The 15291-nt window shown below is 37.4% G+C and overlaps 2 protein-coding genes across 15 annotated transcripts in view; one reads left to right on the top strand and one right to left on the bottom strand.

The window, feature by feature from the left end:
- The window catches only part of LOC129739912 (cyclic AMP response element-binding protein B), a 47527-nt gene extending 42988 nt beyond the window's left edge, over positions 1-4539 (top strand). For 8 of the 14 annotated variants that reach the window (XM_055731458.1, XM_055731454.1, XM_055731457.1 and 5 more), the window contains 2 exons: positions 1016-1120; positions 1677-4539. In XM_055731458.1, coding sequence (XP_055587433.1) covers positions 1016-1120; positions 1677-1909 — 338 coding nt within the window. In that variant the 3' untranslated portion in view covers positions 1910-4539. The remainder of the gene's footprint in view (positions 1-1015; positions 1121-1676) is intronic. The other 6 variants (XM_055731461.1, XM_055731459.1, XM_055731466.1 and 3 more) reach the window with 3 other exon arrangements.
- Positions 4540-10992: 6453 nt separating this feature from the next.
- LOC129739911 (T-complex protein 1 subunit beta) lies at positions 10993-14789 on the bottom strand. Its single transcript, XM_055731450.1, has 3 exons — positions 14673-14789; positions 12185-12982; positions 10993-12126 (listed from the first exon to the last, which is right to left on the bottom strand). Exons 1-3 carry the CDS (start codon positions 14673-14675, stop codon positions 11323-11325), a joined length of 1605 nt encoding a protein of 534 aa, XP_055587425.1. The 5' UTR covers positions 14676-14789; the 3' UTR covers positions 10993-11322.
- Positions 14790-15291: the final 502 nt, after the last annotated feature.

Below are 15291 nucleotides of genomic sequence, written 5' to 3'. Positions count from 1 at the left end.
ACTTCAGGCTGGGTGACAGCGAAAATCCATGAAAAAAGAGTATCCTTAGATTTCGAGCATCCCGTAGAAGTGCTCAAAATACGAAGATCTACGGGAGAATCCCTAGTTTTTGCGAGATAGATGCAAGACCCCATCAGTTCCAGATCGTCTCATGATTTATCGACAAATGGAAATGGCAGTGCACCGCCAGTTGTCTTAATGCTAAAACACTGAATAAACATGGCCTGTAGTAGACTACGAAAGGTTAGCCATATTTAGGTAAAGTCGATGACGTCGAAGCAGGAACCGCTTCGTCACAGATGGACTCAGGGTCGAAACGACTGATGACGCTGGCAGGAATCAGTGCGACCGAATCAACAGGCAACAGATTACCAACAAACACGAATGTGAATCTTTTGCCAATATTACGTTCCTTATAGCATGATTTTATAATATTCACTGTTTTGTTAGTTTTATTTTACTGTATCTGTACCCCTCCCTTTCAAGGATTAAAAATGACTAAAACAACGATCGCAAATTTGACCATTCATGCTCCATTCCATTCCACGCACATCGCCTTCCAAATCTGTCTATCGTATAGTTGTGTGTGTGTGTGTGTTTCCTTCATCTGTCATTACGCCCATTCGCCGCCAGCCAGTCAGTGGCCATTTCATGCAGGGAACATTCCTCGCCGCGATCTCAACTCTTTGTTTCCAGCTAACGATTCATCTTAACATCGCGTACTGCCCACTAAGCTAGTCGCTCGATCTCTGCCTCTCTTCAATCATCAATTCAAAACGAATCGAAAGATCAAAATTTCCAAACATGAAAAACCAACAAAAAACGAAACTACTCTTCATTAAATGCCTCGAAATAGTGTTATTTTCCTTCAATGCACCTACACACGCACACCTGGTCAGGAGATTAAATTTTCTCACTACTCCCCTATTTTTATCACTTGCCCGCGCGCGCCTTCTTCAATCCAAAAAAAAAAACAATCAACCTTCAAAAACAAAAAAAAACGTGAAACCATTAGCAAACACCCAAAGCGAAAATCCAGGACTGCACGCGCTGGCAGCGGCAACCGGTGGTGGCGTGGTGCAATACAGCCAAGCCCAGGATGGTCAAATTTACGTACCTCGTAAGTATTTTCGTTTTAGCGTGTGTGCATTTTGGGCACACACCCGCACGCAAAAGAAGCAATCCTCCGTTTTTCTTTAAGTTTTAAACATTTTTTGAGTTTTTTTGATAACGGCTTGAATGCCTTTCACAAGGTTAGAGAAAAGATTTTTGAAAACTGTTTTAACGATTTTTGTCAACCTACCTTAGCTTTAGTTCTTTATTATCCTATAACTTTTTGAGTAGTTGAAGTAGATTTTTTATCGACCTTTTCTCTCTTTATACTAGAGTAGTTCGGAGTAGTAGGCTTGTGCTTGATAACATATTATTGCGTAGTTGAATTAATTTTTGATTGATTTTTTTTTCGTTTTTTATTTCTTTCTTGTGCCTTCCCCATTCTACTGTTTTGCACGCCTGGTTTTTATGGTGATCTACTTTATCTACCCGATGCTGATGGTGTTCGCACGTACACAATCAAAAAACCAAATAATAATATCAAACACGCTAAAAAACTAAAACTTCAACAACAACAACAAAACCAAACTATATAAACAATGAACGCAACCGAAACAAACCAGATCTCTTTCCCAATGCAGTCATCGGTGGCAACGTGCAGCTGGAGGATCAGTCGCGGAAGCGGGAAATGCGGCTGCAGAAGAATCGGGAAGCGGCCCGGGAGTGCCGCCGCAAGAAGAAGGAATACATCAAGTGCCTGGAGAACCGAGTGGCGGTGCTGGAAAACCAGAACAAGGCGCTCATCGAGGAGCTAAAGTCGCTGAAAGAGCTTTACTGCCAACAGAAGAATGATTGAGACCAGCCGATACCCGCAGCACCATCATCATCATCTACGCCACAGTCGTCTCCGTCGCCATCGCCGTCACCATCTCCAGTGGAGCCAGTGGAACGACCGGCTGTCGTTGTGACCGCAGCACCGCCGCCCTTATCGTCGTCGACTGCGTCGCCACCAAATCTGGTCGTCGTTACCATTTGCCATCGTCGTCGTCCACATCAGCGGGATGAAAGCCCCGGAAGAAGGTAGACTTACAACAACAGTAACAATGCGACATCGATAAAGTAGTGAGGCCGACCCCGACAACACTTATCTCAATCGATCGATCGTTCGATTTGTATGTGTGTGAGTGTGATGATCGTTTAGCTGTTCTTTCGATGGAAGAAAACAAAGAAAAAGGATAAAAAAAAAACTATCTGTTGTCACATCAATAGAGAACGCTGTTGTTCTATGTATTTTTGATCCGCAGGAAGGTTTGCGTGGCGTAACACAATAGGTGAGGAGATCTGTTTGTCGTATGAGTGTGTAAGCGTATCATCCATCCATGAAAAGGAGAGAAGAGAGAAACAAGAAGGAATTTTATCTCAACATACACAAGTAGGTTTGGTTAGCGATGGACAGACTCCTTGAACCGGAAGATATTTTTTTCGGTTACTTCATTCGACCTGAACTGAAATAACTCGAAGCTTTCCGGATTTGTGAAGAATTTTCGGTGACTAAACTACCTTTGAGAGTTTGAACAACTTTAAGACCCTGAAGCTATAGCTTATACTTCATAGCTTCAACTTATAAGTACTGTTAGAAAACTTTGGGATGAATTATCCCATTGGGCTTAAAATCCTGGAAAAAAAAACCGCTTAGAAAGAGCCTGAATTCGACCATCGATACCATGTGTAAGACTTCTTAACAGACAAGATATTTCGGCGCACCGTTGAATGAACAGTTCCTAGTTGTTTGGCGTTGTTCAGATGAAAGAGTCGAAGATTTTCCCGTTATCCTACCATAAAGGCAAGACGAGCACCTTAAGCTTCCGCGAGGTTTAGGAATAGAAATAAAGTAAAAACTTGAGACCTAATTGATAAGTAGCAAAAAAGACCTGTAACATGTGTTATGAGTCTGCTTGGTTGAATAATTCTACTGAATCAAAGCAAACCGGAAGATTCTTTCTAATTCAATGACGGTACCGTGGTTGAATCAAAAGGAATCTTCCGACTGCTTTGATTCAAAAAGACCTTTATAACCTGCTGTAAAACTGAATGCAGTAAACACCTACAAATCCGATGATTCACCGAAGTATGGGGCAAGATGATCCCTAAGTTGGTGTTCTTCGTTTAACTGATGTTTCTTTCGCTCAAAAGTGGCCACTTCAGCTTTCAAGGCTTCTACGCGGAAAATAAAAAAAAAGGTAAAATTTATCGAGAAGTTCGGTGATTTTTTTCCACCCATCACCCCCATCATCTCAGTAAATTGAACCTTTTTTACACCTCGCTACGGGATAAGTTTTTCCTTATTTGAATTCACCTTTTTTCAAAGTGAATTGTACTTTTTTTGTCCACCAACTTCACCTCGCTACGAGGTAAGATTTACCTTTTTTGGATTCAACTTTTTTCTCGGTGAATTGTACATTTTTTTTAGTTCGATTCAGGTAAACTTTACCTCACTGTGAGGTGAGTTTTACCTCGTAAAGGTAGAAATTACCTTTTTGGCTTTCACGAGCGTTCGTCTTGCTATCTCGGTAAAATTTACCTCCTTATTATTTTCCGTGTATTTTTCTAATCCTGAACTTTTTGTCACAGGTGTTCGCAAAGTTTTATTGAATTTTTTTTACAGCTCGTTTTGCTTTAAAGAAAAAAATTGTTTTCCGGCCGAATGGAGGAGTCCTAAATCGCTATCCCAACAAAAGTAATGTCCAATCTACTGTAGTTTTCTTCTCATTTTATTTTGCTAATTTTTCGAAAGTGTGACAACTATTGAAAACACACAAAACGTGAGAAAAAAATTTATGCCTACTTTTCTTATTTATTATGAAAGTGAAAAGTGCCGTCACCGGTTCTCAGCGAGAGATGGTTTTAAGCAGCAAAAAAAAAACACATACACGCGTGCGTGTGCGCATTAGCAAGACGATGATGATAATGATGATGACGCTGACGGATAATGGTTTCTGTAAATTAGAAGTTTTGTGTAACAAACAAAACGATTGAACTTAAACTCAAACGAAAAGATTTGTCTGTTTTCTGTTTTTTTGAAAATAATAATTGCCAGAAGTAAAAGTAAAGAATCGGTCAAAAAAAATTGCACCAAAACAAAGGCGTTCTTCGCACATACACGCGCACCTTTTAATCGGTAAACACATGAGTTGGGATGCCTACAAATTTCGGCATCTTTGAAAATGTGCGTGTGATGTGCAAACGCCAGCAGCGGTGTGATCTAGTTTGTGTAAAATAATATATCTTTATGGAAACGGTCATGTTTGGAGAGAATATTTGTTCTATTGTTTCACACTGACCGGGGCCGAGAACTTCAAAGAAGAGCGCGAAAATCTGGCAAAACTGTTGCTATCTGCGTAGGGAAATAAAACGTTGTACATTTAGGAAATAATGGCCGAAACCAGGAACGGTTTAACAGAAGAAGAGAGTAAAAGATTAGGGAGAAAAACTAATTTAAGAGGAAACCATTTTTACTTATACACAAAAATACCTATATTATATATATATTAAAATAAATGTAAATGACGTAAGGTTGGAGCTAGTTTGCTGATAAGAGAGAATTAAAATAGAAGAAAACTCGAGGAGGCGAACTTTTATTATATATTTGAAGAAACAAATCCAATTGAATTGAGTCGCGATAAACGAGGAAGTTGAATAAAGAATAAAAAAAAAAAACAAACGATTTGTACCAATCTTTAAGAAAGATTGTATTAGAAGTTATTTTGAATTTTGAAATCAAATCAACACTCACGCAGTGATGGAAAAGTGGAATCATAAAAAAAATTTGAGTGTTCAATCTTTTCCGATACCAGTGCCTGGTATCAAGAAGAAACGAAAACGTACATTCACACTTACAAAACAAAATTGTTGTTGCTTTGATTTGTGGGACTACATCGAATCGGAAATGTGTGTAGGTAGGTACCAAACACAAACAGCGCTTTGGACCATAAAAGTAGGGAAAACATAGTATGGGGAAAATTTGTCGAACCTTCATAACTCTAAGTTGAGAAGAAATTAAACAAAAAACAAACCAAACAAACGATGTATTGTATTACAAAAAAAAAAAAAACAAACAAACAAACGATATATATTTCCACACGACGAAAAAAAAAAGTTCTACAAGAGAAGCATGTTTCATTTTCTTTTTTCTTTGAATGTGTGTAGATACAATCGGAAGATTGAAGCAAACAAACAGAAACAAAAAATACAAAGAAAAAACCAACCGGTGAGCTGTTAACTAAATTTGAAATGAAAAAAATAAAAGAAATTGAAATGAAAAAATTACCGCAGGAAGAATACTGCTGTTGGTGAAGGTCTAGTTTGAAGAATTGCCCGTATGTACCTAACACAGGGTGGCCACAGAACCGGAAAAACCGGGAAAACCGGGAAAAAACCGGGAATGGAAAATCTAACCGGGAAAACCGGGAAAAAACCGGGAATTCACACCCAATACCGGTAAAATTGACATAAGGAAACCGAAATTCAGTTTTGGTTCTAAGATCAGGGATTCTACCCAAAATTCAATTTCCAAGTCAGAATTCAACAGTATAAAAATGTGTAAGAAGAATCTCATTAGAAATTTTTAACTACTCTCTGATATCTCTTTAACTAGCTCTAAATTTAAAAATCTCACTAATTTTATCGTTAAACACAAGACAATCATCGTTATGCACGACTCGGTGTTTTTTTGTAGCTTAATATTATGATAAATTTGACATTGCTGAAAATTTGCTTAGTTTAAAAGGAAACCATCTCCTATTAAACGCACAGTTTGGAAAATTAACTTTTTTCGATCACTAATAATAATTTATCCAGAAAACTTCAAATTTCACTTTTCCTTTGAAAATTTGCGAAAATTTCTAATTCTGACCCGTGACGAAAATTGAAATAAAATTTAGAATAATCCAGTGAAAATTTTTCCTTTTTTCATAAGAGTGTGTTTATGTCGATAGAAGACAATACGTAAATTCTTCAAAAATCTTAAAATGATTCAACATTGCCTGGTACTTTCCTCAAAATATACATGTTTGTGTTTTGAGTTACGCATTTAAGAAAAAAAATCCTTAATGTTAAAAAAGACCCATGTCAAAATTACAAAATAATTGCAAGAATATTGATTGTTTTTAGTTTATTTTTTCTCGATAGGACAAGTCAACCAAATTTACGTTCTTCCGTTTGCCCTGGTGGTTGAGAGCTAATTTGACTAATTTGAGGTTGATATATCCAAATATGCAGTTTGTTTTTTTTTTCTGCTAGCTCTAGTTTTCGAGATTCAAGGGTTAACTTAAGAAATTTTTTAGCCACATTTTTGAACATTTCTAAGATACCCAAAGCGTAGGTTTCGAATCAATGATCAACTTTCAGGAAGACCGCGAATAGTTGAAACTTTTGAGAAAACTGAGGTTGCATTCAAGTTTATTCCTCACAGTCTGGTGAAGTATGAAATTTTAAGGATATTTTGGAATAGTTTTTTGATCAACATAAATCAATTTTTTTTTAAAACATAAGTCAAAAACAAATTTGAAGTCTTCAACAAAGTTGTAATTGCTTTTCTAAACTTGAGGAATTTTTTTTCAAGCATTTTTCTTTGAATCTAGAATAGCTGTAATCTCTTAATCCTCTATCAAATGGAGGATAATAAATTGATTCGAAATCTGTTTTTGTTTTTAAATAATGTAATTTACTCAAAACTTAGTAATTTTTAATTTTCAAAACCGAATATCACCAGAACTAGATTTGACAAAATCTGACAAATAATTCGCTTTCAGGATGGCACTATCAATTCGTGAAACAAAGACTTTACAAATTTGAAAACATGTACACGTTTTTATTATAATCTGCATTCTCTTTATTTTTTAAAACCTTATTTGTCCACTTTTCAACTTGTTTTTTGTATAAATCCTTAAAGTTAGTTTTAGCTTTGCATGTGTTTAATGAAATTTAAAAAATTGTTCTCCAGATACAGGAGTTGTTTCCAAGCAAACATTACAAAATACGTTATAACTCTATTATTAACCGGAACAAATTTTCATAATTTTACTCCGAGAAATTGACTCAACATAAAGATATATGTTGAAAATTTAATTGTTACTTTTTCTAATCAAATCCACATTTTTCTGCGTAACAAAGCTAATCCTCTACTGAATGAAAAATGAAAACGTTGAGAATTTTTTTTGATGGAAATATTTTTGTTTCCAAAAAATAGATCTGTTTTTCAGTCCTTTCAATTCTTAAAATAATGTACGAAATCAGTTTTTTTTTTTAAATTATAAATATAGTTTGCAATGTTTGACAGTACTGAATTGTGCTAAAAATATTTTAAAAAAAAGTTTGAAACCAATTATGGAGTCATATGCAGTAGAGGATTAAGAAATTTTTTTAAAACTTTTTTAATGGCTACTACAAAAATTACATTGTTTTTTTTTGAATTTATTTCAATATTTGTAATTTCAATGAATCAAAATGTTATCTTGAACTCATAATCCTTGAGTTCAGATTTTTTAAATAGTAATGGTAGTTTAAGTCGAGTATCAATTAATTTAAACTGCAAATTCAATTTTACTACACTTTGAAAATCAAAAATAAATGTTTCTTATTTTTATTGATTTACGAAACTCTTGCATTTATTATCATACATTTAGTTATCATAGTTTTGAATTCCTTTTGGTATTTTTTTTCTTATTCATTTCTAAACTGAAAATCCTTAGTTTGAAATAAAAAACAATGGGGAAAGCTGAATTGAATAAATATTTTAAATTTTGTCTATATCTCAAACTTTGATATGCTGTTGAATAATCCTCAAAACTTTTTAATAAAGACTGTGTAACTTGTTACCCATATTTTTTTAACATTTTTAGTCCGGATTCAAAATGCAAATACAATGTTTGGCGAATGGTTTCCAATTAGCTATTCATTGCAACAAGTTGCAAAAAGTTTATTTTTTTAGCACGGGTCGTAAATTTATCCAACGGAGCTAGCTGAATTGGTGGATAATTATGTTGAGTGCTGAAAAAATCGAGTTTTGAAACGAGTGGCATACAAAATTTTATGCAAATTTGGATAATCCAAATGACTGAAAATTTGTGTTGAAGTAGATCGTGGACTGTACTTTTGCAGGCAAAAAACAGTTTGTATTAAAAATTATCGGTTTTCGATCATATTTTCAGTGACTAAAAGTTAACTTTTTAGCACTGAATTGCATTAAATAAAATTATAATAACGATTCGAAAATTGAATAAGTTATTTTTTAAATATTGATTTTTTTCAATATATAAAAAATCTGTAGTGAATTCTAAAGAATATATTTAAAACTTAGCTTGAACAGAAGACAGAGTAAAGTTATCATGAATAATGATCATTCTTTTTTTTCTTATATATGTTCATAATTAACCAGGTTAATATGGGGTAGTTATGTAAAAATTTGCAAACATTATTTTAAACCCCATAATGATTTTGTGTAGGATGTATTTTCTATCATTTAGTGTTCTATTATTTGAGTGTTATGAAACAACCAAATCAATGAAATAAGTTGAAAATTTTGCTATATGCAGACGAAATGGACAATGAAAGTTTGGAAAACCTTGAATTTTTGTCCGGGAAAACCGGGAAAAAACCGGGAATTTCAAAATGAAAAAGTTGTGGCCACCCTGCTAACAACTCGGAACAATTTAACTTCGATAGTCCACAAGTATTCCACAAGTAAATGAAATACAGGTTCTCTACCTTTTATAACCAATTCCTATAAAATCATATGGAGCGTTTTTCAGGGAACTCCACGCTTCATTTCTCCCTTGTTCCTGTTTCTTTTGCGTTTTTCATGACATGGTTGACCTGACCGTAGTAGTATCTGCAATATCAATGAGGAAGGATTTTTCACAGTGCAGTTTTGGCCATGTCGGTATTGGAAGAAGTAGAGACAGAATTGAGTTTGAGTTTGCTGGGTCAACAAAATTTAAATCCTTGAACCAAAGGCAAAACGAACATGGTGAGATATTAACCAAGTCACAATGGAAAAGCATTTTTTGTACTGTAGTATTCTGTACTATATGGCTATGAGTTGAAATTAACATCAAATATATCTAAGAGATAAATCTTCCGCACCTCTTATTCACAACTCCTATCTGAACCTCCCCGTGGTACCGGCTGGAATGCGAGTAACCTAAGCGGAGATCAGGTACCCAACCTCGGTGAATGCTTTGCTCGCATGGTCAGGAACGCTAAGTCCAAGATGGCAGCCCCATCGCGGGATAGGGACCTTAGGCTAACAACCTACTGCTCCTGATAAATCAATCGTTACGGAAACTGAGACAGGAAATAACGGAATTGGAACTTTCGAAACGACTTTTGGCATGAAGACTAGAATTGGAACTTGGAATATTTTGACCCTTGCCCAGCCAGGTAAGTTGGCTCAACTTGCTAGCCGCCTCAAGCTAGAGATATTGGGACTGAGCGAAGTCCGTTGGCCTAACTCTGGAGAACACAAGATACAGTCCGGGCAAGTACTGCTTTACTCTGGCATACGAGGAGAACACGCTACTCGGGGACGAGGAGTTGGTTTCCTATTAAGCTCGCAGGCCCATGCGGCCCTCATAAGATAGGAACCGATAAACGAAAGAATAATCGTAGCCAGATTCAGAACACGGGTTAGAAACCATAAAATGGTCCAGTGTTATGCGCCAACTGACTTTGCCGATTTGCAGGAGTAAGAGCAGTTTTACAGTCAATTAAACAGCGTTGTTGAGAAAATTCCGAAGGGTGACATTCAAATCCACTTAGGCGACTTCAATGCAAAGATTGGCTCCGATGATCAGGACTTTGAGCGCATAATGGGGTACCATGGTCTAGGACAGATGAGCGAAATGGAGAGCTGTTCGTAGAATTTTGTGGCAGCAACAACATGGTGATCGGTGGATCGCTCTTCCCCCATCGACCAGCGCCAGCACATATGCAGCACACCTGCATTAGCGAAAAATGGAGAAGGAGCCTTCTTGATGTGTTTGTTTTTATAAGCGGATTTGCGCCAACGTAAGAATTTAACTACACAAGCAATACACGACGTATTACAGGACACGACACTTATCGTTCCTACAAACGGAAAAAAAAAGTTGAAGTTGCGGTCGACGTCTCCGCAATTTTCTCTATTGTTCCAACCTCGAACGACCTCAACAGCTTACGGGTGCTCTCAGAACGTCGCCGAATGCTTTCAAACGAAATAGAAGCCTACCGTGCATTAGCAGAAGTATTCATGAGGAAAGGCTTCTTCATATTTCGGGGTAAGCTTTTTAAACAAAACTTTAGTCTTAGCATGGGCACCAAACTATCTCCCCTATTGACGAAAGTTTTTATGAGCGACCTGGAAGCAGATTTCTAGCAAAAGGAAAGACTCTTCCGTATCTGGTGGTGCTATGTCGAGGACATCCTTGCCTCAGTAAAGGAGCATTATCCCACGCAGACTTTTGATCCTCTAAAATCGAAACGCAGGTCGATTAAATTAACAGTGGAAAAATAAGTTTAGGGAAAACTCCCTTTCCTTGACCTCTTAATCTCAAGGAAAAGGGCACCACTATCTTCGAATACATGCCCGAAAAAGTACCAAAGTGATGCAACCCCTTTCGGTCAGATAAGGAAAAGCCCTATAGAGTTAGCCTGCCGTTCCACCCTAAACTAACCAATAGAACAAATAAAATCCTTTCTCGACACGGTCTGAAAACAGCATACAAGAGCGGGAACATCCTTAAGAATCGGTTGGTCTCCCTGGAGGATAGATTTCGCAAGATGAGAGATTTGGAATCTATGAAATTCCCTGTGAGAGTTGCTCAGCTGCTATTCTCCGAGAGTCGTATTTCGTTTTATTATGTAAAATGAAAAGTCTGATCAAACAGCTACACACAAAAAATGTTTCATTTAAGAATTGGGGTGAATGTTTATTGTTTAATCGGGAACGTCTAGCGTTCCAGCTCTATAATCATTATTATATTTTCAAGCACGAAATGTATGATTTGGTTTGCAAAAAAATACGTAAGTTAGTTAAAAGTGTGTGACACTGGTGATTATGATGGGGTTAAGGCTGCAATGAAGTATAGTTGTTCTTTATCGAATACTCGATGTTTTTTTCTTGTCCTCCAAACTGAACTAGGTGCAATGCTTAAGGTGAGTAATGCAGCTTCAGCGTAGTACAATAATTAAAGAGGAAACGATTATTAAGCACTAAAGTAGTTGAGAAATCGCTTAGCAGTATCCACGGTCCGGGACACGCTTCCTGGGTGCGCTCTTGATAATGTTGTCTACACGAAGAATCATTTCAGCGGCTTCGGAAGCCGACAGCAGCACCTGACGCTTGACGGCAAACGATTCGGTAATTCCCAGCTCCTTCATGCAGCCGATTTTGCCCTCGTTCATGTTCAGACCGATTGTGTTCTTGCCCTGGGAATGAGCAGCGCGCAGTTCCGAAACAAGTTGAGCAGAGTCGTACCCGGCGTTGTCCGCAATCGTAGTTGGCAGCTGAAGCAGGGCACGACCAAACGATTCAATGGCCATAGCTTCCTTGCCGGGGGTTTCGGCAGCCAGTTTAAATACGGCCGTGGCCATGAGAGTTTCGGAGCAACCACCACCGTACACGATGCGTGATTCCTTTACTGTGGCTGCCAACACACACAGAGCATCATGGAGCGAACGCTCTGCTTCGTCAATGATCTGCTCAGTCGCTCCGCGGATGACGATCGTACAGGCTTCACCAAGTGGAACGCCACTGAATCGCAGCAGAGTATCTTCTCCGATCATCACCTGCTCGATGACGTCACACTTGCCAATGCGGACCAGATCGGGATTATCGAAAGTGGAAACGATCTCACCTCCGGTAACCAGAGCCAACCGCTCGATTCCATCGAAGTCGGCATGCTCGATGGCCATTACACCAGCATCGGCGAACAACTGTTCCGGATAGTTATAGATCAGCTGACGGTTGATGAACACATTGCAGTTGTGGGCCAGAATCTTGTTGACCTTATCTTTCATCTTTTCTTTCTCGGCAACCTAAAATAAAATTTGGGATAAGATCCAATTTATAAGTGATTTTTTTTCTTTAACGAACCTCCAATTCGGCAATTTTCGCCATCGAATCAACCTTGATGCTGGAACCGAACACCTTGATCTTATCGGTGTCCATAGGAGTGTTTGCGATAAGAATCTTGGCATTTTCGACACGCTTAGGCTGATGGACACCAGGCTTTTTGTCCAACAGGAATCCCTCGTCCAAGAAAGAATCCTCCAAGCAGCCTCCAGTCTTCTTGATTCTCTGGATGGCGGTCAATTCGCCGGAACCTTTCAAACGCAATACGGCTTCGACAGCCAGTTTAGTGAAGTGTTCCTTGTGCTGCGAAAGAATCTTCGAGCTCAACGTGGTCCGCGCGATATTGATCAGATCCTCGCGGAACTTTTCCGGAACCTGAGAGTTATCCTGAGCGGCTGCGATTAAAGCATTCCTAGCGGTCTGAGTAGCAGCACGCCATCCGGCAATGATCGTCTGAGGGTGCAGTTTCTTCTCGATCAGCTTTTCTGCTTCTCGCAGCAACTCCGAGGCAAGCACCGTGACGGACGTTGTTCCATCGCCGACTTCATCGTCTTGAACCCGGCTCATATCGACCAAAATTTTGGCAGCCGGATTGTCCACGCCAACGGCTTTCAGAATCGTGGCCCCATCATTAGTGACCTGGACCTGGCCGGCGCTTCGTCCGTACGAAACCAAAATTTTGTCCATTCCCTTGGGGCCGAGAGTGCTTTTGACCAGATCCCCGATGGCGATGGCACCGACAAACGAGGACAGCCGAGCGATTTCGCCCTTCTCCTCTTCCGCTTCATTCTTCAGGATACGGATCGGGTTCAAAGAAACCTGCGAAAGCACACAAAAAAAAGCATAGTAAAATTACTAAATCCGTGGTTTAAACGAACAACAGGCGACCATATTTTTGAGTCAAATATGTTTTGTTGTTTATAATACCTTACGCATAGCTATTTTACCATGTGCTCAATTTGGCTGCGCATAGTAAATTCGACTGCGTTTTAGTAAAATTGTCAATGAAATGATGCATTGTTTTACTTCGTCCCTAGTAAAATTAATATGTTTCATGATGAAACTAGTATGTGTTATGATAAAGATTAGGAGGAGCGAGGAGCTTGATTTAAATAGTAAAATTACTATGTATGTTTGTTTGTTTATTTGCATGCATGCATTATGACATTATTTGAAACATGAAAATTCACACTTCCGACACACGTCGGTCAATGTTAGTGTGTTCTCCCGATGCTCTGGAATGGTTTTCAAAGTTATGTAACTATAAAGCAGCTCAAAATTAGTTTTTTTTACAAACGGGTTTGATGATTAATGATCCTGAATTAGTGTAAACAACAAGAATGTTTACCATAGTAAAATTATCATACGCACTTATGTTTTTGAGTCAAATACGTTTTGTTCTCAAAAGTACGATGTGCGTAGTATTTTGTTGATATGAATTGGTGTCACAATGTCAAAATTACTACGCGGAGGGTAGTTGTGATAGAAATTATGATGAAATTATCATGACCATAGTATTTTCGACCACAAACATTGAGAGTTTTCGAAAATTACCAGGTACATAGTAATTTCAATATTGTTTCATGCGCACTTTCACAAAATCGATGTTAAACTTTTCGTGGTTGAAAATACTATAGCGCTGAAATGGTAAAATTATCATGACAGCGTCTTTGGGATGACCACTCAATTTTTTTCCGTGAGAGGTACAAGTTTGGTTTTGTCTTACTCGGTACTTTAAAATTTGTTCATGAGGGATGGAAGATTTTATTAGACGGTTTATCTAACTGTCTTAACTCTTACTTTAAGTTTTAACAATATTCATTTTTAAATGACAAACAATTTTAACAAATGAGAACCAAATACACTTCAAAGCTCAAAAGCTTATCATTTCAGTTTAACATTACTTGCCCTCCGAATTTCCCAATAATTAATTCATACATCATGGATTGATTAAAAAAAAGTGGGACAATTTTGATTTGAGAATCTCCCTATTTTCTATTTTTCATACAAAAAACGAGTAGGTACGCATTGAAAAAAAAAACTTATGATGTTGAAATTTTTTATAAAGTTTGTTGAGATTATAGAGAAGTTTAGGCACCACTGAACTATTAGTCATACATGGAAACCTAACCTCACTCGTTGCTAGTAAACAAAGAACAGTTAGGTTCGAATTTAGCTTAAAATCCAATTTAATTCATCGTAACCTGGTCGATTTACTTAGAAAACAATAAATGCAAAAGACAATTGGTAAAGTTTTGCTTAAAAACCATCTTGAAACCTAAATTGTATCGAACAAACCGTGGGCGAAAACATGAAAAAATGTTCGAGAGAGATCCAAACCCAATCTCACGTGTGATGAGCTCGCTGGCTTGGAAAGCCGGAATTACACCCGGTCAAGATAATTTGCATTTAACACGTTTGTTCGATTCGATTTCGGTAAATTTTATCAAAGGTTTATTTCAAATGTATCAAACTCAATATTAATTATAATAAGGTGCGTTTTACTTACCATTTTGAATGATTTTTACGGAAAAATTAGAAACGAAAACTCTCACACTTTTCGAACCAGCAGAAGGGAATGATTTTTTCTCCGTTTTAAAACGGAGCTTTGACAGCTGCTAGAATGATTCAAACTTTTTTGAATTTCATTTCTGGCTCTTTCTGTCAAGGGATAGGAAACGTTTTGTTTCAAATTGGCACTATAGTCCTATTTGCCGCTGATAGTGTTCGTGATATTATATTACATTGTTTCAAATAAAAAGGATTTTTTTAAATAGAATATCAGTTTTATATTGGTTCGAACTAATACTAGACTGAACCTGAATTAATAGTTTATTGTAACTGATAGGCTACGTTTAAGTTGATAAATTACAAATTACGAAAAAATGTACCCTTTTCGTTTGAAATCAAAAATTGAGCGTGTTGTTTGCTTTAGGTCTCCCCAAGGTACATAGAAGACTATTTTTAACCACCTTGGTTATCCCTGCTTTTTCGCAAAGCCACAATTTCCTATCCCTCGAAAATTTAACGAAAACAGTTGGATCACAACAAAAGAATCAAAACAAATGTTTTCGTGACATTTTTGTCGCCGTTTTTCGAGTTTTTCCCATTTTTCTGCGCATTTCGCG

This window comes from Uranotaenia lowii, chromosome 1 (genome assembly GCF_029784155.1).
Source record: "Uranotaenia lowii strain MFRU-FL chromosome 1, ASM2978415v1, whole genome shotgun sequence".
Lineage (NCBI taxonomy): Eukaryota > Metazoa > Arthropoda > Insecta > Diptera > Culicidae > Uranotaenia > Uranotaenia lowii.
Note: the sequence above shows the minus strand (reverse complement) of the source record. Positions and strands in the feature narration are given on the sequence as shown.